Here is a 22966-nt window from a genome sequence, read left to right on the forward strand (position 1 = left end):
ACGTTTTAGGATCTTTTCCGGACCATTGATGGGAACCAGACTGGATTCCTTGATGGATATGGCTTGGCAAGAGCTGTACAAGAAGCTGGTAAAATGTTCCTGTTATATTTTAGTTATTTCTTATCATATTGTTTGTTTTTCCTTTATTGGTTTATTATATTCTAACTTATTATTTTGTTACTAAATCTAATTTTATAAAAAAAAATGTATTTGTGGGTTGTTGGGTTTTTTTTATTTAAAGGGGTTGTCGCAAGCTTTCCACCCCTCTCACCAATCTAGAGAATCCTCTGTGGATTGATTCCCGGCTGATACATTTCCGCAGAGACAAGAGACAATCTTGTGCTGCTGATGGATTCTTTTCATATAGGATTAGTTACCCTACATACAGTCGTAAATAATCCTCAGCTGTAGAAGTATTATAGAAGTGCAGGGCTATAGGCTTTGGATATAACAAGAATCTTCCCATTCACCTACAGCAAGCAGAGATCATAAAAAATATTGGGGAATCCATTAAACTTTACTTGCTTAAAGGGAATGTCACCAGAACCAGCATATCACCCCAGCCCTGCAGATAGATAGGTTAGTGTCACCAGACCCAGCATATCACCCCAGCCCTGCAGATAGATAGGTTACTGTCACCAGACCCAGCATTTCACCCCAGTCCTGCAGATAGATAGGTTAGTGTCACCAGAACCAGCATATCACTCCAGTCCTGCAGATAGATAGGTTACTGTCATCTGTATCATACAATGTTTTCCCTTTGAGATTTTCCACCTCTATTGCTGATATTTCTATTTTCTTAATATATAATTGAGCTTTCTGACACAATAAGGGCGCCATCATTGCTTCAAAGAGCTTATTTGCCTACTGACATAAACAGCAATATCTCAGTAACAGAGTCAGTGGTTGTGATGGTGGAATCATTGCCTAATACAGGTGACCCTATCCTATCTATCTGTGGGTGGGGTGGGGTGATATGCTGGGTCTGGTGACAGTAACCTATCTATCTGTGGGTGAGGTGGGGTGATATGCTGGGTCTGGTGACAGTAACCTATCTATCTGCAGGGCTGGGGTGATATGCTGGTTCTGGTGACACTAACCTATCTATCTGCAGGGCTGGGTGATATGCTGGTTCTGGTGACACTAACCTATCTATCTGCAGGGCTGGGGTGATATGCTGGGTCTGGTGACACTAACCTATCTATCTGCAGGGCTGGGGTGATATGCTGGTTCTGGTGACAGTAACCTGTTTATCTGCAGGGCTGGGGTGATATGCTGGTTCTGGTGACAGTAACCTATCTATCTGCAGGGCTGGGGTGATATGCTGGTTCTGGTGACACTAACCTATCTATCTGCAGGGCTGGGGTGATATGCTGGTTCTGGTGACAGTAACCTATCTATCTGCAGGGCTGGGTGATATGCTGGTTCTGGTGACAGTAACCTATCTATCTGCAGGGCTGGGGTGATATGCTGGTTCTGGTGACACTAACCTATCTATCTGCAGGGCTGGGTGATATGCTGGTTCTGGTGACACTAACCTATCTATCTGCAGGGCTGGGTGATATGCTGGTTCTGGTGACACTAACCTATCTATCTGCAGGGCTGGGGTGATATGCTGGTTCTGGTGACAGTAACCTATCTATCTGCAGGGCTGGGGTGATATGCTGGTTCTGGTGACAGTAACCTATCTATCTGCAGGGCTGGGGTGATATGCTGCTTCTGGTGACAGTAACCTATCTATCTGCAGGGCTGGGGTGATATGCTGGTTCTGGTGACAGTAACCTATCTATCTGCAGGGCTGGGGTGATATGCTGGTTCTGGTGACACTAACCTATCTATCTGCAGGGCTGGGGTGATATGCTGGTTCTGGTGACACTAACCTATCTATCTGCAGGGCTGGGGTGATATGCTGGTTCTGGTGACAGTAACCTATCTATCTGCAGGGCTGGGGTGATATGCTGCTTCTGGTGACACTCCCTTTGAGCCTGGGCATTACAGAATGAAAGAGTTAAAGCGATGAGAGTCGATGACATTGGTAGATAAGTGCTGCGACCTTCGTATCTCTCGCACTCAGTAAATCACTATAGTCCCGGATCTGTAAGCTGGAAAATCAGGATGGATATGTTCTTCCAGTGAACAGACAAGGCCTATTACTTACATTTACAGAAGAATCACGCCGGGTAATGCTGATGGATTGGCTGCGGCAGATTGTGGAGTTTGGGTTTAATGATATTAAGGTTTCAGGGTTCATTGAGGGGCGATCACTGTGGGGGAGGGGGGCTGTTCCTGACTGTGACTTGTTACGGTCTATAAGAAGGGTTAAGATTGTGGATATGACATGGTTAATTACATTTTTTCCTATCCTATAAATGCAGTGAAAACCGAATCTAATACGTTCAGTTCTTCATGTCCGGTAAGATCTCTGTTTGCTCTTAGTAAATGATTACTTTGTATTGTATAGATCTAGTGGCCGCCACCATCTTGGTCTTGACGCCGCCGGTCCACCATTCCTCCCTAGGTCTCGGCTTTGGATCTTCCCATCACATTGCCCTATTCTTGTATATTTGGCAGGTCTGGTGGTCAGCGAGGCGGTGCTGAATATCATGCTACTGAGATACGCCAACTACGTACAGAAGCTGAGCTTCGCCGACTTTGTCTGTTGTATGATCCGCCTGGAGACTGTGACAAGTGAGTGGAGTCAACGTGCGGGGTGTTATGTGGCTATAGGGTCAGGCGGTATGGCTACTATGGATGCTCATGTTATGGAGGAGCGGACTATGGCAGACAATATTATGGGGCAAATAGGTAGCCTTGATGTGGCCGGCTAGTGATTGCGTGTGTGTGTGTCTGATAATATCCTGTGTATCCCCCTGTACGGGTTAAGCTGTGGATATAGAAGCTAGCCGGCCCCAGTGACTAATATAACACCCCAATACCATCTATTTCCAGAAGTCTTCCAGAACCTAACCAAGGATGGGGCGGGAGTGTACCTGAGCGCGGAGGAGGTGAGTGTCACATAACAGTGTATGGCAGATTTTTACTACTGTAGTACACAGTACATATGGCGTGTTAAAGGGGATGTTCAGGATTTAGGGGTTTTCATGGCCTGTCCTTAGGATATACTATAAATATCTAATCAATGGGTGGGGGGTGATAAGTGGAGATAGATAAGCGGCGCACAGGCACCACAATCCCTGGGGATCCTGGGGGCCCCACCTCCATATATTATAGATTAGTAATATCTTACCTGAAGCTGTTGCATGCTGGGAGTTGTAGTTTCACAGCCCTACAGTGACAGACATGAATAGAGCACCGTATATACTATACACAGTCACCGAGACTACTACTGTACATGTGCAATAAATAACTGATCAGATGTCATTTTATGTTACAGTGGATGCAGATTATCATGTCCAGCTGACCAGCAAGAGCATCACTGCAGGTAAGTCATTGTGGACTCATATACAGTAATGCTGCGACTACATAATACTGCCGGCTTCAGAGCTGTAATCTCCCAGCATTCCCTGCAAGTCCAGTGTCTGTATATACCTTAATTAGTTGATTAATATTCTGGGAAGTGTCATCTTTATACCAAGGAATATATGGTAATCAGATACAGATAGAAATGAAGTGCACCAAAATTATATACAAGACAAGTGGAGAGGCTGAGACTAAGAAGGAAACTGTATCGGACCAAGCAGAACTGCAAATTCAGCTCTGGAGTATAATACAGGATGTAACTCAGGATCAGTACAGGATAAGTAATGTAATGTATGTACACAGTGACTGCACCAGCAGAATAGTGAGCGCAGCTCTGGAGTATAATACAGGATAAGTAATGTAATGTATGTACACAGTGACTGTACCAGCAGAATAGTGAGTGCAGCTCTGGAGTATAATACAGGATGCAACTCAGGATCAGTACAGGATAAGCAATGTAATGTATGTACACAGTGACTGTACCAGCAGAATAGTGAGCGCAGCTCTGGAGTATAATACAGGATGTAACTCAGGATCAGTACAGGATAAGTAATGTAATGTATGTACACAGTGACTGTACCATCAGAATAGTGAGTGCAGCTCTGGAGTATAATACAGGATGTAACTCAGGATCAGTACAGGATAAGTAATGTTATGTATGTACACAGTGACTGTGCCAGCAGAATAGTGAGCGCAGCTCTGGAGTATAATACAGGATGTAACTCAGGATCAGTACAGGATAAGTAATGTAATGTATGTACACAGTGACTGTACCAGCAGAATAGTGAGCGCAGCTCTGGAGTATAATACAGGATAAGTAATGTAATGTATGTACACAGTGACTGCTCCAGCAGAATAGTGAGCGCAGCTCTGGAGTATAATACAGGATGTAACTCAGGTTCAGAACAGGATAAGTAATGTAATGTATGTACACAGTGACTGCACCAGCAGAATAGAGAGCGCAGCTCTGGAGTATAATACAGGATGTAACTCAGGATCAGTACAGGATAAGTAATGTAATGTATGTACACAGTGACTGCTCCAGCAGAATAGAGAGCGCAGCTCTGGAGTATAATACAGGATAAGTAATGTAATGTATGTACACAGTGACTGCTCCAGCAGAATAGTGAGCACAGCTCTGGAGTATAATACAGGATGTAACTCAGGTTCAGAACAGGATAAGTAATGTGTGTATATATATATATCTGCAGTAATGATAATATTTGTTCTTAATGAATATTTGCTCTTGTATCTTGCAGGTGATGACTGTCACTGTCACTCTGTAGCTTTCTGCTTGGACAGGTTTTGCTCTGATTCTTTATCATGGAGACTTCTGATGTCTCGCTGTCGTTTACATTTAGAGATGAGCGAACACTAAAATGTTCGAGGTTCGAAATTCGATTCGAACAGCCGCTCACTGTTCGAGTGTTCGAATGGGTTTCGAACCCCATTATAGTCTATGGGGAACATAAACTCGTTAAGGGGGAAACCCAAATTCGTGTCTCGAGGGTCACCAAGTCCACTATGACACCCCAGGAAATGATACCAACACCCTGGAATGACACTGGGACAGCAGGGGAAGCATGTCTGGGGGCATAAAAGTCACTTTATTTCATGGAAATCCCTGTCAGTTTGCGATTTTCGCAAGCTAACTTTTCCCCATAGAAATGCATTGGCCAGTGCTGATTGGCCAGAGTACGGAACTCGACCAATCAGCGCTGGCTCTGCTGGAGGAGGCGGAGTCTAAGATAGCTCCACACCAGTCTCCATTCAGGTCCGACCTTAGACTCCGCCTCCTCCGGCAGAGCCAGCGCTGATTGGCCGAAGGCTGGCCAATGCATTCCTATGCGAATGCAGACTTAGCAGTGCTGAGTCAGTTTTGCTCAACTACACATCTGATGCACACTCGGCACTGCTACATCAGATGTAGCAATCTGATGTAGCAGAGCCGAGGGTGCACTAGAACCCCTGTGCAAACTCAGTTCACGCTAATAGAATGCATTGTCCAGCGCTGATTGGCCAATGCATTCTATTAGCCCGATGAAGTAGAGCTGAATGTGTGTGCTAAGCACACTCATTCAGCACTGCTTCATCACGCCAATACAATGCATTAGCCAGTGCTGATTGGCCAGAGTACGGAATTCGGCCAATCAGCGCTGGCCAATGCATTCTATTAGCCCGATGAAGTAGAGCTGAATGTGTGTGCTAAGCACACACATTCAGCACTGCTTCATCACGCCAATACAATGCATTAGCCAGTGCTGATTGGCCAGAGTACGGAATTCGGCCAATCAGCGCTGGCTCTGCTGGAGGAGGCGGAGTCTAAGATCGCTCCACACCAGTCTCCATTCAGGTCCGACCTTAGACTCCGCCTCCTCCGGCAGAGCCAGCGCTGATTGGCCGAAGGCTGGCCAATGCATTCCTATGCGAATGCAGACTTAGCAGTGCTGAGTCAGTTTTGCTCAACTACACATCTGATGCACACTCGGCACTGCTACATCAGATGTAGCAATCTGATGTAGCAGAGCCGAGGGTGCACTAGAACCCCTGTGCAAACTCAGTTCACGCTAATAGAATGCATTGGCCAGCGCTGATTGGCCAATGCATTCTATTAGCCCGATGAAGTAGAGCTGAATGTGTGTGCTAAGCACACACATTCAGCACTGCTTCATCACGCCAATACAATGCATTAGCCAGTGCTGATTGGCCAGAGTACGGAATTCGGCCAATCAGCGCTGGCTCTGCTGGAGGAGGCGGAGTCTAAGGTCGGACCTGAATGGAGACTGGTGTGGAGCGATCTTAGACTCCGCCTCCTCCAGCAGAGCCAGCGCTGATTGGCCGAATTCCGTACTCTGGCCAATCAGCGCTGGCCAATGCATTCTATTAGCTTGATGAAGCAGAGTGTGCACAAGGGTTCAAGCGCACCCTCGGCTCTGATGTAGCAGAGCTGAGGCTGCACAAGGGTTCAAGCGCACCCTCGGCTCTGATGTAGGAGAGCCGAGGGTGCACTTGAACCCTTGTGCACCCTCAGCTCTGCTACATCAGAGCCGAGGGTGCGCTTGAACCCTTGTGCACACTCTGCTTCATCAAGCTAATAGAATGCATTGGCCAGCGCTGATTGGCCAATGTATTCTATTAGCCTGATGAAGTAGAGCTGAATGTGTGTGCTAAGCACACACATTCAGCTCTACTTCATCGGGCTAATAGAATGCATTGGCCAGCGCTGATTGGCCAGAGTACGGAACTCGACCAATCAGCGCTGGCTCTGCTGGAGGAGGCGGAGTCTAAGATCGCTCCACACCAGTCTCCATTCAGGTCCGACCTTAGACTCCGCCTCCTCCAGCAGAGCCAGCGCTGATTGGCCGAATTCCGTACTCTGGCCAATCAGCACTGGCTAATGCATTGTATTGGCGTGATGAAGCAGTGCTGAATGTGTGTGCTTAGCACACACATTCAGCTCTACTTCATCGGGCTAATAGAATGCATTGGCCAATCAGCGCTGGCCAATGCATTCTATTAGCGTGAACTGAGTTTGCACAGGGGTTCTAGTGCACCCTCGGCTCTGCTACATCAGATTGCTACATCTGATGTAGCAGTGCCGAGTGTGCATCAGATGTGTAGTTGAGCAAAACTGACTCAGCACTGCTAAGTCTGCATTCGCATAGGAATGCATTGGCCAGCCTTCGGCCAATCAGCGCTGGCTCTGCCGGAGGAGGCGGAGTCTAAGGTCGGACCTAAATGGAGACTGGTGTGGAGCGATCTTAGACTCCGCCTCCTCCAGCAGAGCCAGCGCTGATTGGTCGAGTTCCGTACTCTGGCCAATCAGCGCTGGCCAATGCATTCTATTAGCCCGATGAAGTAGAGCTGAATGTGTGTGCTTAGCACACACATTCAGCTCTACTTCATCAGGCTAATAGAATACATTGGCCAATCAGCGCTGGCCAATGCATTCTATTAGCTTGATGAAGCAGAGTGTGCACAAGGGTTCAAGCGCACCCTCGGCTCTGATGTAGCAGAGCTGAGGGTGCACAAGGGTTCAAGTGCACCCTCGGCTCTCCTACATCAGAGCCGAGGGTGCGCTTGAACCCTTGTGCAGCCTCGGCTCTGCTACATCAGAGCCGAGGGTGCGCTTGAACCCTTGTGCACACTCTGCTTCATCAAGCTAATAGAATGCATTGGCCAGCACTGATTGGCCAGAGTACGGAATTCGGCCAATCAGCGCTGGCCAATGCATCCCTATGGGAAAAAGTTTATCTCACAAAAATCACAATTACACACCCGATAGAGCCCCAAAAAGTTATTTTTAATAACATTCCCCCCTAAATAAAGGTTATCCCTAGCTATCCCTGCCTGTACAGCTATCCCTGTCTCATAGTCACAAAGTTCACATTCTCATATGACCCGGATTTGAAATCCACTATTCGTCTAAAATGGAGGTCACCTGATTTCGGCAGCCAATGACTTTTTCCAATTTTTTTCAATGCCCCCGGTGTCGTAGTTCCTGTCCCACCTCCCCTGCGCTGTTATTGGTGCAAAAAAGGCGCCAGGGAAGGTGGGAGGGGAATCGAATTTTGGCGCACTTTACCACGTGGTGTTCGATTCGATTCGAACATGGCGAACACCCTGATATCCGATCGAACATGTGTTCGATAGAACACTGTTCGCTCATCTCTATTTACATTTCTTTGTTCAGTGTAATAAATGTGTTTGGATGTTTTATAATATATTCATTTCTTATATGACCCTTCTGGGTTTTCTTATATCAGAGATGTTTTGTAGATAATTTGTAAGATTTTGAAATAAAGTTTGTGTCTCTGCATAAGAAACAAATAAAAAGCAAACTCTCTTTATTCAGTGCATGAATGTAACTATCTATAAACTATTTTATCTATCTATAAGTACAAATGTGAAGCTCAGCAGAATGTTTTTGATACAAAGTCTTATACATAGTTCTGCATACATTACCAGCCACAAGGGTGAACGAAATATATCCACAGATACTGCAGTATAGAAATATGAAGAAATCGCAACAAAACAGGATTTGTTAAATATATATTTATTGCTTACTTATATATCGCCATCATATTCCACAGCACTTTATAGATGTTGTCTCGCAAAGTGCTCACAATCTACAATCCCTATCAGTATGTTTTTGAAGTGTGGCATGAAACCCATCAAACATCTTATGTACAAGAATATAACTACTATAATACTACCTCCTATGTACAAGAATATAACTACTATAATACTACTCCTATATACAAGAATATAACTACTATAATACTACTCCTATGTACAAGAATATAACTACTATAATACTGCTCCTATGTACAAGAACATAACTACTATAATACTGCTCTTATGTACAAGAATATAACTACTATAATACTACTCCTATGTACAAGAATATAACTACTATAATACTGCACCTATGTACAAGAATATAACTACTATAATACTACTCCTATGTACAAGAATATCCTACTAATATTATAAGTGTGAAAGTTTGTGTGTTTGGATGTTTGTGAGTTTGGATGTTTGTTCCTCTTGCTAGCACACCAAACCTTTTAAAGCACTTTTACAGTTTCACACGTCTGTGTCCGCCCAATTCTCAAATCACCGCAGACGAAGTCGCGGGTAAAAGCTAGTAACTACTATAATACTGCTCCTATGTACAAGAATATAACTACTATAATACTACCTCCTATATACAAGAATATAACTACTATAATACTGCTCCTATGTACAAGAATATAACTACTATAATACTACCTCCTATATACAAGAATATAACTACTATAATACTGCTCCTATGTACAAGAATATAACTACTATAATACTGCCCCTATGTACAAGACTATAACTACTATAATACTACTCCTATGTACAAGAATATAACTACTATAATACTGCTCCTATGTACAGGAATATAACTACTATAATACTACTCCTATGTACAAGATTATAACTACTATAATACTGCTCCTATGTACAAGAATATAACTACTATAATACTACTCCTATGTACAAGATTATAACTACTATAATACTACTCCTATGTACAAGAATATAACTACTATAATACTGCTCCTATGTACAAGAATATAACTACTATAATACTGCTCCTATGTACAAGAATATAACTACTATAATACTGCTCCTATGTACAAGAATATAACTACTATAATACTGCTCCTATGTACAAGAATATAACTACTATAATACTGCTCCTATGTACAAGAATATAACTACTATAATACTGCTCCTATGTACAAGAATATAACTACTATAATACTGCTCCTATGTACAAGAATATAACACTATAATACTGCTCCTATGTACAAGAATATAACTACTATAATACTACTCCTATGTACAAGAATATAACTACTATAATACTGCTCCTATGTACAAGAATACAACTACTATAATACTTCTCCCTTTACAGTAGAATATGTATCTTAACAATTTGATGTTTTGTAGAAAGAAAATTCTTTGTAAAGTTTCTCTTTGATTTGACAGTCTGATATCTAAGAATTCTGTGATTTTTGCTGTTTCTTTTTCTCCTCTATCCCAGTATTCACCAATGTTACAAATATTTATTTCCCAAATGTTTGTAAATGATGAAATTCTGCCATCTTGTGGTGATTCATTTAAATGCAATAAGTATGTGTTATGTTTCAGATGCAGGTAACAGAATATTGAGTATGTAGTGCCCAGTTCACACTAGCTTATGTGTTCCGTCCAGATGTTGTCCACATGAGGACCACCCAGATGGAATACAAGCGCAACTGCAAGCACTGTGCATTTAAAGTACCCAGACCCCATAGACTATAATGGGGTCCGTGTGTTTGCAGCGCACTGCCCGCACAAATGATTCGTGCAGGCATTATAGTCCATGGGGTCCGTACACTGCACAGTGCTTGCATGCGGGCTCCTTGCAGATGGAACACATAAGCTAGTGTGAGCCGACCTTTAGATAGAGGTAGCAGGACCCGTCCAGACAATTACCAGTGATAAAATCCACAACCAAATCGCACCACACCCAGAACGAGTCAAAACCTGCCTCCAGACGCCTTCACCAGAGCTCCTAGTGGTGAAGTTGGTCTTTGCAGAATCCTTTGACTGGAATGGACACCACATAGAAATGTACTGCGGATTGGTTCACTACTAGCAAAAGTCAGAGACCAGATCTACACACGACTCTCCGGGGAGAATTTTCAACAATCAGGTCAGCAATGGAGCAGGCAGCAAGGCACAATAACAAGAGACAGAGACGAATCCAGGGAAAGTAGCCAGATGTCGGAAACCGAACGTGAGCAGGGTAGCAGAATCACAATCCAAGCAGGAGGTCCAGAAAACAAGCCAAAAGTCCAAAACCAGTAGTCAGCAATGAAACAGGAAGCAGGAACAGGAGCCAAAACGAAGATAAAATCTAATAGCTGGCAGAGAGTAAGGAGATGGACAGGATAATAAAGACCCTGCCCAGCGCATTGATTGAAGTACCATATCTTAAAGGGGCATTTTTCCCTGCGGACCCAGTGGGCTTAAAGGGGCAAAGCAGAATTCACAATTCGAATAGTATGATTTGTTTTGACCAACTATAATGGACACTAAAAACACATATCTAACACATAAATTATGAGCAGAACCTTGTTACCCCATGATGACCTAACTGACGTGTCACCGGATGCCGGACACCGTGTCCACAGTGGGCATGTATTCAACGTTCCCCCGGGTGACACGTCTCTGCTCCTCCTGAAATGGGGACAAGGTCCAGCCTTATGCCGCGGTGACTCCTGGGAAGATAAACAAATAAATAACTACAAGGAGAAAACAACCACAACAGTGCAAAAAAAAAAAACAACAACAACAAGGGAGGGGAATGAACTGTCCTCAACGCTGGTTAGGACCCAAGAGGAAAATCCTCACCCAGTGCCAAAGACTATGTGGAGCAAGGCTCTCCACTACCCCTCCTTGCAACCAATGAATTCTGTTGGCGTGCAGGGAGGAAACCACCAACACAACAGAATAGTACTGAGAAGATCGTGAGAGGAAACCACCAACACAACAGGGTAGTACTGAGAAGATCATGGGAGGAAACCACCAACACAACAGAGTAGTACTGAGAAGATCATGGGAGGAAATCACCAATACAACAGAGTAGTACCGAGAAGATCATGGGAGGAAACCACCAACACAACAGAGTAGTACTGAGAAGATCATGGGAGGAAACCACCAACACAACAGAGTAGTACCGAGAAGATCATGGGAGGGAACCACCAACACAACAGAGTAGTACCGAGAAGATCATGGGAGGAAACCACCAACACAACAGAGTAGTACCGAGAAGATCATGGGAGGAAATCACCAATACAACAGAGTAGTACCGAGAAGATCATGGGAGGAAACCACCAACACAACAGAGTAGTACCGAGAAGATCATGGGAGGAAACCACCAACACAACAGAGTAGTACCGAGAAGATCATGGGAGGAAACCACCAACACAACAGAGTAGTACCGAGAAGATCATGGGAGGAAACCACCAACACAACAGAGTAGTACCGAGAAGATCATGGGAGGAAACCGCCAACACAACAGAGTAGTACCGAGAAGATCATGGGAGGAAACCGCCAACACAACAGAGTAGTACCGAGAAGATCATGGGAGGAAACCAGCAACACAACAGAGTAGTACCGAGAAGATCATGGGAGGAAACCACCAACACAACAGAGTAGTACCGAGAAGATGAACTGTCCTCAACGCTGGTTAGGACCCAAGAGGAAAATCCTCACCCAGTGCCAAAGACTATGTGGAGCAAGGCTCTCCACCACCCCTCCTTGTAACCAATGAATTCTGTTGGCGTGCAGGGAGGAAACCACCAACACAACAGAATAGTACTGAGAAGATCGTGAGAGGAAACCACCAACACAACAGGGTAGTACTGAGAAGATCATGGGAGGAAACCACCAACACAACAGAGTAGTACTGAGAAGATCATGGGAGGAAATCACCAATACAACAGAGTAGTACCGAGAAGATCATGGGAGGAAACCACCAACACAACAGAGTAGTACTGAGAAGATCATGGGAGGAAACCACCAACACAACAGAGTAGTACCGAGAAGATCATGAGAGGGAACCACCAACACAACAGAGTAGTACCGAGAAGATCATGGGAGGAAACCAGCAACACAACAGAGTAGTACCGAGAAGATCATGGGAGGAAACCACCAACACAACAGAGTAGTACCGAGAAGATCATGGGAGGAAACCAGCAACACAACAGAGTAGTACTGAGAAGATCATGGGAGGAAACCACCAACACAACAGAGTAGTACCGAGAAGATCATGGGAGGAAACCACCAACACAACAGGGTAGTACTGAGAAGATCATGGGAGGAAACCACCAACACAACAGAGTAGTACTGAGAAGATCATGGGAGGAAATCACCAATACAACAGAGTAGTACCAAGAAGATCATGGGAGGAAACCACCAACACAACAGAGTAGTACTGAGAAGATCATGGGAGGAAACCGCCAACACAACAGAGTAGTACTGAGAAGATCATGGGAGGAAACCACCAACACAACAGAGTAGTACTGAGAAGATCATGGGAGGAAACCACCAACACAACAGAGTAGTACTGAGAAGATCATGGGAGGAAACCACCATCACAACAGAGTAGTACCGAGAAGATCATGGGAGGAAACCACCAACACAACAGAGTAGTAGCTTTTGCGGCAGAAGGAAGTCACAGCAGATACTGAAAGCAAGGGTTCACATACTTTACCACTCACAGATATATGACATTGGATCATCTTCTATATATATAAATGACCAAGTTAATATTTTTGTCTCCTTCTTTTGTTTTGTTTCTCTTTTTCTACTTTGACAACGTCTGTGAACATCTGGTGAAGTTTTAGGTTCAATTTATGCACAAATGTAGAACATTCTAAGGGGTTCACAAACTTTTAAACACCAAAGTAATTAAGAGCGATCAACTTCAGAGATCCTGCTGGGATGGAGATTTGGGTGGATGAAGCAGTGGCCACCAGTCTATTATGTATCACCTACCTGATGGGGATGAATAGACGTCACCTCCGCGTCACATAAACGCCATGGAGAACAATGGCATGTGGAAGACTCTTGGTTTTCACACTGAATTTGATACCTTTTATATATCATACGGACATAAGAAATCACTAACAACTACTCAGCGTCCGGTAATTGGAGGTCCCTTGTGCCTCGCGTCTCGCACTCTTATTCTTCCCCGATTCACTTCATGTCTTCGGCAGGAAAACGCGTTTCCTCGAATTCCCCTATATCTAGTTTTTGTGCTGTTTGCCACTTGTGACAATGACTCAGAAAGTGATGAGAATGTTCAGTATTTATATAATGACTCACTGCAGATCTGTCAGCCTCAACCAGACTACCGGAACACGATGGGGAGGGGGCACAAGTCTGTCAATGGACAACATCCGGCAATAGCCAAAGTAAGGGGGCATTATATAAGGGGCAGAGAGCATGGCGTTGAATGGTGCCACTTGTTTTATGGTTCAGTCTCTTAGCATAGGGGTATAACCACTTGGCGGTTACATCCATGTGATTATAGACTGTATAACTGTATATGTACACAAGCATGAAGAACAGGGTATATCAAAGTAACTCATTTAAACAACATCTAATACCCACTGTAGATCATCAAATAATTGCATTTTCAAAAACCCAGAATGAGGAGTAAACGGAGAAAAGGAGTAGAAAATGCTAAATTGAAACAGACATTTTTTATTAAATATACATAACACAATAACAAGTTAAAAAGGGTGACAATACCACATCTACCAGCAGTAGGTGTGGGGGATAAATCCAGCAAAATGAGAGTAAAAATAGGGTAGTTATTGTTCCCAGTGTTTGGAGTAAATAGATATGTACAAAATCAGATTAGAAGCTTATAGTAATCGCCCAAATGTAAGGGTGATATAAACCCAGGAACCTATCAAGGTATATTAGAAATTTCAACATCAATGGCCTTCATGCATCTCTGACACAATTCACACAGTGAACTAGTAAGTGCATGTCAGTTAATACAAATGGAGACATAATGTTACAGAGAAAGCCTATCCAGGTGAATACACTTCATGTTATAAATAGGTAGTGCACATGTCAATGAGGTGGAGGTAGTAGTTATAACATGCTAGGTAAAGATGTAGATAAAGAACAATAGGTAACTGAGGTCACAAGTATAACATACCCATAGATGAATTGTAAAAGTATTTGCTGGTTTAGCCCACACACCAGGCCCCAACGCACGTTTCGGCTACAGTATAACTGTATACTATGGACAGTTTGACAGTGAAGGTAGGTTCCTGATGAAGGGGTGTATAATAGGTCTCTCCGAGGCCTAAAGGGTTATTATTATCCAAGCAAGTTGCCCCCAAGTTGGAAATATCTCCTCTGTAGGCCTCACGCCTGTTATGGAATTTACAGTAACCGCCAAGCAGAAGCTGCTATAGAGTGCTCTCCCATGGAAGACAATAGGAGCTATTGGAAGAGTATACAGACGCACTACTCAGCTGGTCCAGTGAGATCTGGCCATAGGGAGACGTTAGTCCCATTTTAGCAGCCCGGGTACTTGGACAATAGTAGGGAGTCTCCTTACTCTAACCCACTGTTCTGAATCGAGTAGCTCCTAGAAGATAACACATGGACCAGGCTGTAGACTCCTTTTGCCCCAGCTTAGGGCACTAACCCTTTCCAAGCTGTCTCATCTCTCTCTAGACCCGTCTTCTTTCACCTGCCACCCTTATGGCAAGGAATCTCCCTCTCCACCTGCACTCCAGGCACTATACGTGTAACATAAACTCTCATAACATACAACTTCAACTGGTGGCCATGAGTAGCATCGGAGGCAGTATATACAGCAAGTCCCCAAAAATGTACTCATTAGTGCTCAATCTCTCTCAGTAAGTTTAAGGGTTCCCCAATTGACAGGATTCTCCAGTACTAAGGCTCAGGTGTGGTCAGTGACCTAACTAGGAATGGAACTTTTCTTTTTATGTAGATGGTGAGACCCATATAGGGATCACAATGTATATTTTTCCTATCAGTATGTCTTTGGAGTATGGGAGGAAATCCACGCCAACTTGGGGAGAATATACAAACTCCTTGCAGATGGTTTGTCCTTGGCAAGATTCGGAACCAGAACTCCAGCGCTGCAAGTCTGCAGTGCTAACCACTAAGCCACCATGTTGCCCCCCCATGGCAAACTTTTGACATGGACCTCAAAGTATAATAAACTTTTCAAACCTCAGAGTATAATAATCGGAGACCTAGGGGAGGATACAAACATAAAAAACACTGTAACTTACCTCTTCTGGGCTCTGACGCACGCCCTGCCATCTTCAATGATGGAAGAGACATCACTTGAGCTGGGACTTGCGTCGTGATGCATAAGGACGCAAGCCCGGGCCACGTGACATCTGGGACATCACAAAAGTAGGCCTGAAGCCTTCTAGAGCCAGGAGAGGTAAGTAACAGTAATTTTTATTTTCCCTCACCTTCCCTGGGCCTCCGATCATTATACTCAGGGGTCGGAAAAGATCCCCCGAGTATAATGATAGTGTTGTGGGGTTGGCAGGCCTGAGACCTCACTTACCAATCCCTGCTCCTGGATCGGTAAGTAAATAGGGCCTGTTACCTGCTGAAGTTACTCCACCAGTTAACGACCTATTTACAAAAAAAAAATCTGCAGCGGTAGCGGCCTCATAATGTCCCGGGCCCTGTGGCAGCCGTTACCTCTGCTACCCCAGTAGTTACGCCCCTAGGTGTTGCTTGCAAGAATCGGTGATAACATGGCAAACACATGCACACCGTGAACAGTTCTGAGGGCTCAAGTACACTCAGATCTTCTCAGTTTCAGGAAGGTTCTAGCTTCAAAACAATTCCAGACAGTCAGTCACTTGTTCTGTGCTCAGGGCTCTGGACTCAGGATTCAGGGCTCAGGACTTGCTCCGGTTGCAGGTTCCTGGCCGTATATTCAGAACCTCACACTGTAAAGCTATCTCACTCACTCTCTGGGCTCCAGGGCTGCCTCGATCGGCAACAGCCATATGGAGGTTCACAGCCTCTCCTCCAACTCTGGTGGTCCTCCAACCTTCTCCTGTCCGATCCCAAGTCTTATTCATTGCAGTGTCCAGGTCAGGGCTACAACATCCCATGTCAACCACCTATAACTGAACCAGATTTTTCAATGACTCCTATATGTGCCACCATGTAATCCTAATAAAGGAGATCCAAGGCTCTACTAGATGGATGCGGAACATAAAGATTGTTTATATCCCAATGTACCATCCAGGATGGTGGAACCTGTTGAGTACTGTACCATGGATGATGTTCACGATTACACCAGCATGGACCATCGCCCAGAGACCACCGTACCTAGCGTGATGTACTATGAACATAACATATTATCGCTGATAGTCATCGACTGACAACAAATGCATGAAAGGAATCAGGACTTTGCGGGGTTAAATATATAGTAATATAATCCCAATCTGTATTCAGTGTTTAATGATCTCTGCGCCGCAGAACTTTCTATATATCCAGGCTCCTTCTAGATCAATACAAATAGCGAAGCGGATCCTTCCAGACACAACGCGAGGAAAATCATATTTACATAAAGTGTTTTACGAGCTGACTCATTAACCAGATTATTAATTCTCGCCATCGATGCTGCATTTCCCCTAATGTGATTCTCGCTGCCACAATGTATCTCACTTCAGTAACGGGATTTAATTAAATTCACTTTAAGGCGCAGAGTGTAAGATATGTAAATATTACCGCGCCGTTTCGTCATAAATTTATTTCCCTAAACACACAGACATACAGAGATATTTCAGAAACCGTTGTTAGCAAAGACTAAAACCTAGATGGATTGTCCCTAAGACATGTCCATAGTCCCTAAGGAGTTAAGAGAAGAGAAATCCCCAACTGAGGACCCTCCTCTATGATCCAGAGGACTCCTGTAAAGAGCGTCTACAGCCCTGGAGGACTCATTGTGACCTTGTATTACATGGCCAACTGTTCATTTTCATGGACTCAGGGACCCCAATGTAATATAATGTGGGGGTTCCAGTGGCCAAACTCCAAGCAATAAGAAATGTATGACCTGCCCCGGGGACAAGTGATAAATGTTGGAAACTCCTTTAACCTTTATACTATCCTTAACTAGCAGAATCTAGGCCGCAAATAACTTATTCATTGAACTCTTTACTGCCCAAGACCACCAAGTACTTTACCATTAACCTCTTTATTACTCCAAACCACCCAGTACTTTATTATTAACTTTTATACAGCCCTAGACCACCAGGGACTCTACCAATAACCTTGTTACTGCCCTCAAAAAACAGGAACATTACCATTCACTTTGCTGTCCTAGACCACCAGGTTCTGGATCTTCTGCTCAAGCTATGTTCCCAGGCTTGCATCTATAATACATAGTGTATGACACTGTCAGGGCTCCTAGGACTATATATATATAATACATAGTGTATGACACTGTCAGGGCTCCTAGGACTATATATCTATAATACATAGTGTATGACACTGTCAGGGCTCCTAGGACTATATATCTATAATATATAGTGTATGACACTGTCAGGGCTCCTAGGACTATATATCTATAATACATAGTGTATGACACTGTCAGGGCTCCTAGGACTATATATATATATATATTACATAGTGTATGACACTGTCAAGGCTCCTAGGACTATATATCTATAATACATAGTGTATGACACTGTCAGGGCTCCTAGAACTCTATATCTATAATACATAGTGTATGACACTGTCAGGGCTCCTAGGACTATATATATATATATATATATATATATATATATATATATATATATATATATATATATATATATATATATATATATATATCTACAGTCCTATGAAAAAGTTTGGGCACCCCTATTAATCTTAATCATTTTTTGTTCTAAATATTTTGGTGTTTGCAGCAGCCATTTCAGTTTGATATATCTAATAACTGATGGACACAATAATATTTCAGGATTGAAATGAGGTTTATTGTACTAACAGAAAATGCGCAATATGCATTAAACCAAAATTTGACTGGTGCAAAAGTATGGGCACCCTTATCATTTTATTGATTTGAATTCCCCTAACTACTTTTTACTGACTTACTGAAGCACAAAATTGGTTTTGTAACCTCAGTGAGCTTTGAACTTCATAGCCAGATGTATCCAATCATAAGAAAAGGTATTTAAGGTGGCCAATTGCAAGTTGATCTCCTATTTGAATCTCCTCTGAAGAGTGGCATCATGGGCTACTCAAAACAACTCTCAAATGATCTGAAAACAAAGATTGTTCAACATAGTTGTTCAGGGGAAGGATACAAAAAGTTGTCTCAGAGATTTAACCTGTCAGTTTCCACTGTGAGGAACATAGTAAGGAAATGGAAGACCACAGGGACAGTCAGGGCCGGCGTCAGCGCACGGCATAGTCGGGCAAGTGCCGGGGCCCACAGAGCCTCTGGGGGCCCCCTGGCACTTGCCTGTCACAATTTCAGCTCATCGGCGTCCGTCCGCCGATAAGCTGAAATACATACGCGATGCAGGAGCTGTGAGATCAGCTCCTGCTTTAAAGCTCCGGCCCCGGCTTGCGTGTGTAGGCGCGATGACGTCATCACGCTTACACACGCAAGCCGGGCCGGAGCTAAACAGGAGCTGATCTCACAGCTCCTGCATCGCGTATGTGATTGGAGGGAGAGAGAGAGAGGAGCGTCGGGGGAACGAGGGAAGGTGAGTGATGTGTTTGTTTTGTATTACATTACATATTAAGGTGAAACATAATGAAGGGGGCCCATGAAACTGGGGGGCAAATGAAGGGGAGGGGGGGAACGGCATGACACTGGGGAAGATGAATGGGGTGGGGAGAGAACGGCATGAAACTGGGGACAGAGATGGAGGGGGCCCAAAGAAACTGGGGGGCAAATGAAGGGGAGGGGGGAACAGCATGACACTGGGGCAGATGGAGGGGGGGAGAACAGCATGACACTGGGGCAGATGGAGGGGGGGAGAACAGCATGACACTGGGGCAGATGGAGGGGGGGAGAACAGCATGACACTGGGGCAGATGGAGGGGGTGGGGAGAGAACGGCATGGAACTGGGGACAGAGATGGAGGGGGCCCAATGAAACTGAAGGGGCAAATGAAGGGGAGGGGGGGAACGGCATGACACTGGGGAAGGGGGTGGGGAGAGAACGGCATGAAACTGGGGACAGAGATGGAGGGGGCCCAATGAAACTGAAGGGGCAAATGAAGGGGAGGGGGGGAACGGCATGACACTGGGGCAGAGACGGGGGACATTAAACTGTGGGCAGATGAAGGGGGAGAACGTGATGAAACTGGGGACAGAGATGGAAGGGGGACATGAAACTGGGGGCAGAGGAAGGGTGTATATGAAACTGGGGGAGAGATGGAGGGGGGCATATAATTTACGGGTGACTGTAGGAGGATTATACTGTGTGGGAGCACATAATAAATGAATGAGAATGGGTGGAATCAACATAAAAGTGGGTGGAACTAAATTTGCCGCGGCGCGCAGAGCGCGCCACACATTTTGCCCCTCTTTCTACTCTTTAAAAGATTGGGAGGTATGGCGTTGGTGACGCCACACTCCTGCATGATGTCACTCGCTTCATCTGCAACGCACAGTGTCTTGACTCCCCCACCTCCTTTACAAGGGGGCCCACTGAGGCTCTGTCGCCCAAGGGCCCATAAAAACCTGGAGCCGGCCCTGGGGACAGTTCTTGTTAAGCCCAGAAGTGGCAGGCCAAGAAAAATATCAGAAAGGCAGAGAAGAAGAATGGTGAGAACAGTCAAGGACAATCCACAGACCACCTCCAAAGAGCTGCAGCATCATCTTGCTGCAGATGGTGTCACTGTGCATCGGTCAACTATACAGCGCACTTTGCACAAATAGAAGCTGTATGGGAGAGTGATGACAAAGAAGCCGTTTCTGCATGTACGCCACAAATAGAGTTGCCTGAGGTATGAAAAAGCACATTTGGACAAGGCAGCTTCATTTTGGAAACAAAAATTGAGTTGTTTGGTTATAAAAAAAGGCGTTATGCATGGCGTCCAAAAAGAAACAGCATTCCAAGAAAAACACATGCTACCCACTGTAAAATTTGGTGGAGGTTCCATCATGCTTTGGGGCTGTGTGGCCAATGCCGGCATCGGGAATCTTGTTAAAGTTGAGAGTCGCATGGATTCCACTCAGTATCAGCAGATTCTTGAGAATAATGTTCAAGAATCAGTGACGAAGTTGAAGTTACGCCGGGGATGGATATTTCAGCAAGACAATGATCCAAAACACCGCTCCAAATCCTCAGGCATTCATGCAGAGGAACAATTACAATGTTCTGGAATGGCCATCCCAGTCCCCAGACCTGAATATCATTGAACATCTGTGGGATGATTTGAAGCGGGCTGTCCATGCTCGGCGACCATCTAACTTAACTGAACTTGAATTGTTTGTCCAAAATACCTTTATCCAGGATCCAGGAACTGATTAAAAGCTACAGGAAGCGACTAGAGGCTGTTATCTTTGCAAAAGGAGGATCTACTAAATATTAATGTCACTTTTCTGTTGAGGTGCCCATACTTTTGCACCGGTCAAATTTTGGTTTAATGCATATTGCACATTTTCTGTTAGTACAATAAACCTCATTTCAATCCTGAAATATTACTGTGTCCATCAGTTATTAGATATATCAAACTGAAATGGCTGTTATAAACACCAAAATATTTAGAACTAAAAATGATTAAGAGTAATAGGGGTGCCCAAACTTTTTCATAGGACTGTATATATATATTACATAGTGTATGACACTGTCAGGGCTCCTACAACTCTATATCTATAATACATAGTGTATGACACTGTCAGGAATCCTGGGACTATATATCTATAATACATAGTGTATGACACTGTCAGGGCTCCTAGGACTATATATCTATAATCCATAGTGTATGACACTGTCAGGGCTCCTAGGACTATATATATATATATACATATATATATATATATATATATATATATATATATATATATATATATTACATAGTGTATGACACTGTCAGGGCTCCTAGGACTCTATATCTATAATATATTGTGTATGACACTGTCAGGGCTCCTAGGACTATATATCTATAATACATAGTGTATGACACTGTCAGGACTCCTAGGACTATATATAATACATAGTGTATGACACTGTCAGGGCTCCTAGGACTCTATATCTATAATATATTGTGTATGACACTGTCAGGGCTCCTAGGACTATATATCTATAATATATAGTGTATGACACTGTCAGGACTCCTAGGACTATATATTTATAATACATAGTGCATGACACTGTCAGGGCTCCTAGGACTATATATCTATAATACATAGTGTATAACACTGTCAGGACTCCTGGGACTATATATCTATAATACATAGTGTATGACACTGTCAAGGCTCCTAGGACTATATATATATATATATATATATATATATATATATATATATATATATATATATATATATATATATATATATATCCTATTAATATTATAAATGTGAAAGTTTGTGAGTTTGGATGTTTGTGGGTTTGTGTGTTCGGATGTTTGTTAGTCAATCACGCAAAACCCGCTTGACCGATTTGGCTGAAATTTTCCACAAACATAGTTAATACACCCCATTGCGCAATAGGCTACTTTTCGTCACAATAGCGCACATACGTTTTTCCCAGGACCCCCACAAACGCCAAACTCACATCACCATCTCTGCAATCTCACACACTTTGGACCATAGCAAGCCACAAAATTCATATTGCCCTCTGCAGCCTCGCCCCTAACCCCACACAATCTCATATACATATACTTTACCACTTTGCCCCTCACCTTAACGATTCTCTAGGAGGCGCTCTTTAACGCTCCGGAGCAGCCATGTTTGCCAACCCCCACCGCTCTGACAATCCGCGACACTGCCCACCCATGTCAATACCCCTAGGCGGTCTAATAAATGCAAAAAAAAAGTTTAAAAAAAGCAAAAAAAATATTAAAAACAAAAAAAAAAGGATTAAAAATTCAAATCACCCCCCTTTCCCTAGACTACATATAAAAGTAGTTAAAAACTGTGAAACACATACATGTTAGGTATCCCCGCGTCCAAAATCGCCCGCTCTACAAAGCTATACAAATATTTTTCCTGTTCGGTAAACGCCGTAGCGGGAAAAATGGTCAAAAGTGCCAAACCGCCGTTTTTTCACTGTTTTGATTCTGATAAAAATTTGAATAAAAAGTGATCAAAGAAATAACATTTCCCGAAAATGGTAGAACTACAAAGTACACCCAGTCCCGCAAAAAAAGACGCCCTATACATCCCCGTACATGCACGTATAAAA

At 43.8% G+C, this 22966-nt stretch overlaps 2 protein-coding genes across 2 annotated transcripts in view; both read left to right on the forward strand.

The window, feature by feature from the left end:
• LOC142197154 (calpain-13-like) overlaps positions 1 to 4864 on the forward strand; it is a 71439-nt gene extending 66575 nt beyond the window's left edge. Inside the window, exons 21-25 of the mRNA XM_075267254.1 lie at positions 10 to 88; positions 2572 to 2688; positions 2950 to 3005; positions 3395 to 3442; positions 4740 to 4864. Of these exons, the coding sequence (XP_075123355.1) occupies positions 10 to 88; positions 2572 to 2688; positions 2950 to 3005; positions 3395 to 3421 (279 nt within the window). The 3' untranslated portion in view covers positions 3422 to 3442; positions 4740 to 4864. The remainder of the gene's footprint in view (positions 1 to 9; positions 89 to 2571; positions 2689 to 2949; positions 3006 to 3394; positions 3443 to 4739) is intronic.
• Positions 1 to 22966, forward strand: part of LOC142196879 (calpain-13-like) — a 347930-nt gene that overhangs the window by 213452 nt on the left and 111512 nt on the right. The window lies entirely within an intron of this gene.

The sequence above is a fragment of the Leptodactylus fuscus genome, chromosome 3 (genome assembly GCF_031893055.1).
Source record: "Leptodactylus fuscus isolate aLepFus1 chromosome 3, aLepFus1.hap2, whole genome shotgun sequence".
Taxonomy (NCBI): Eukaryota; Metazoa; Chordata; class Amphibia; order Anura; family Leptodactylidae; genus Leptodactylus; species Leptodactylus fuscus.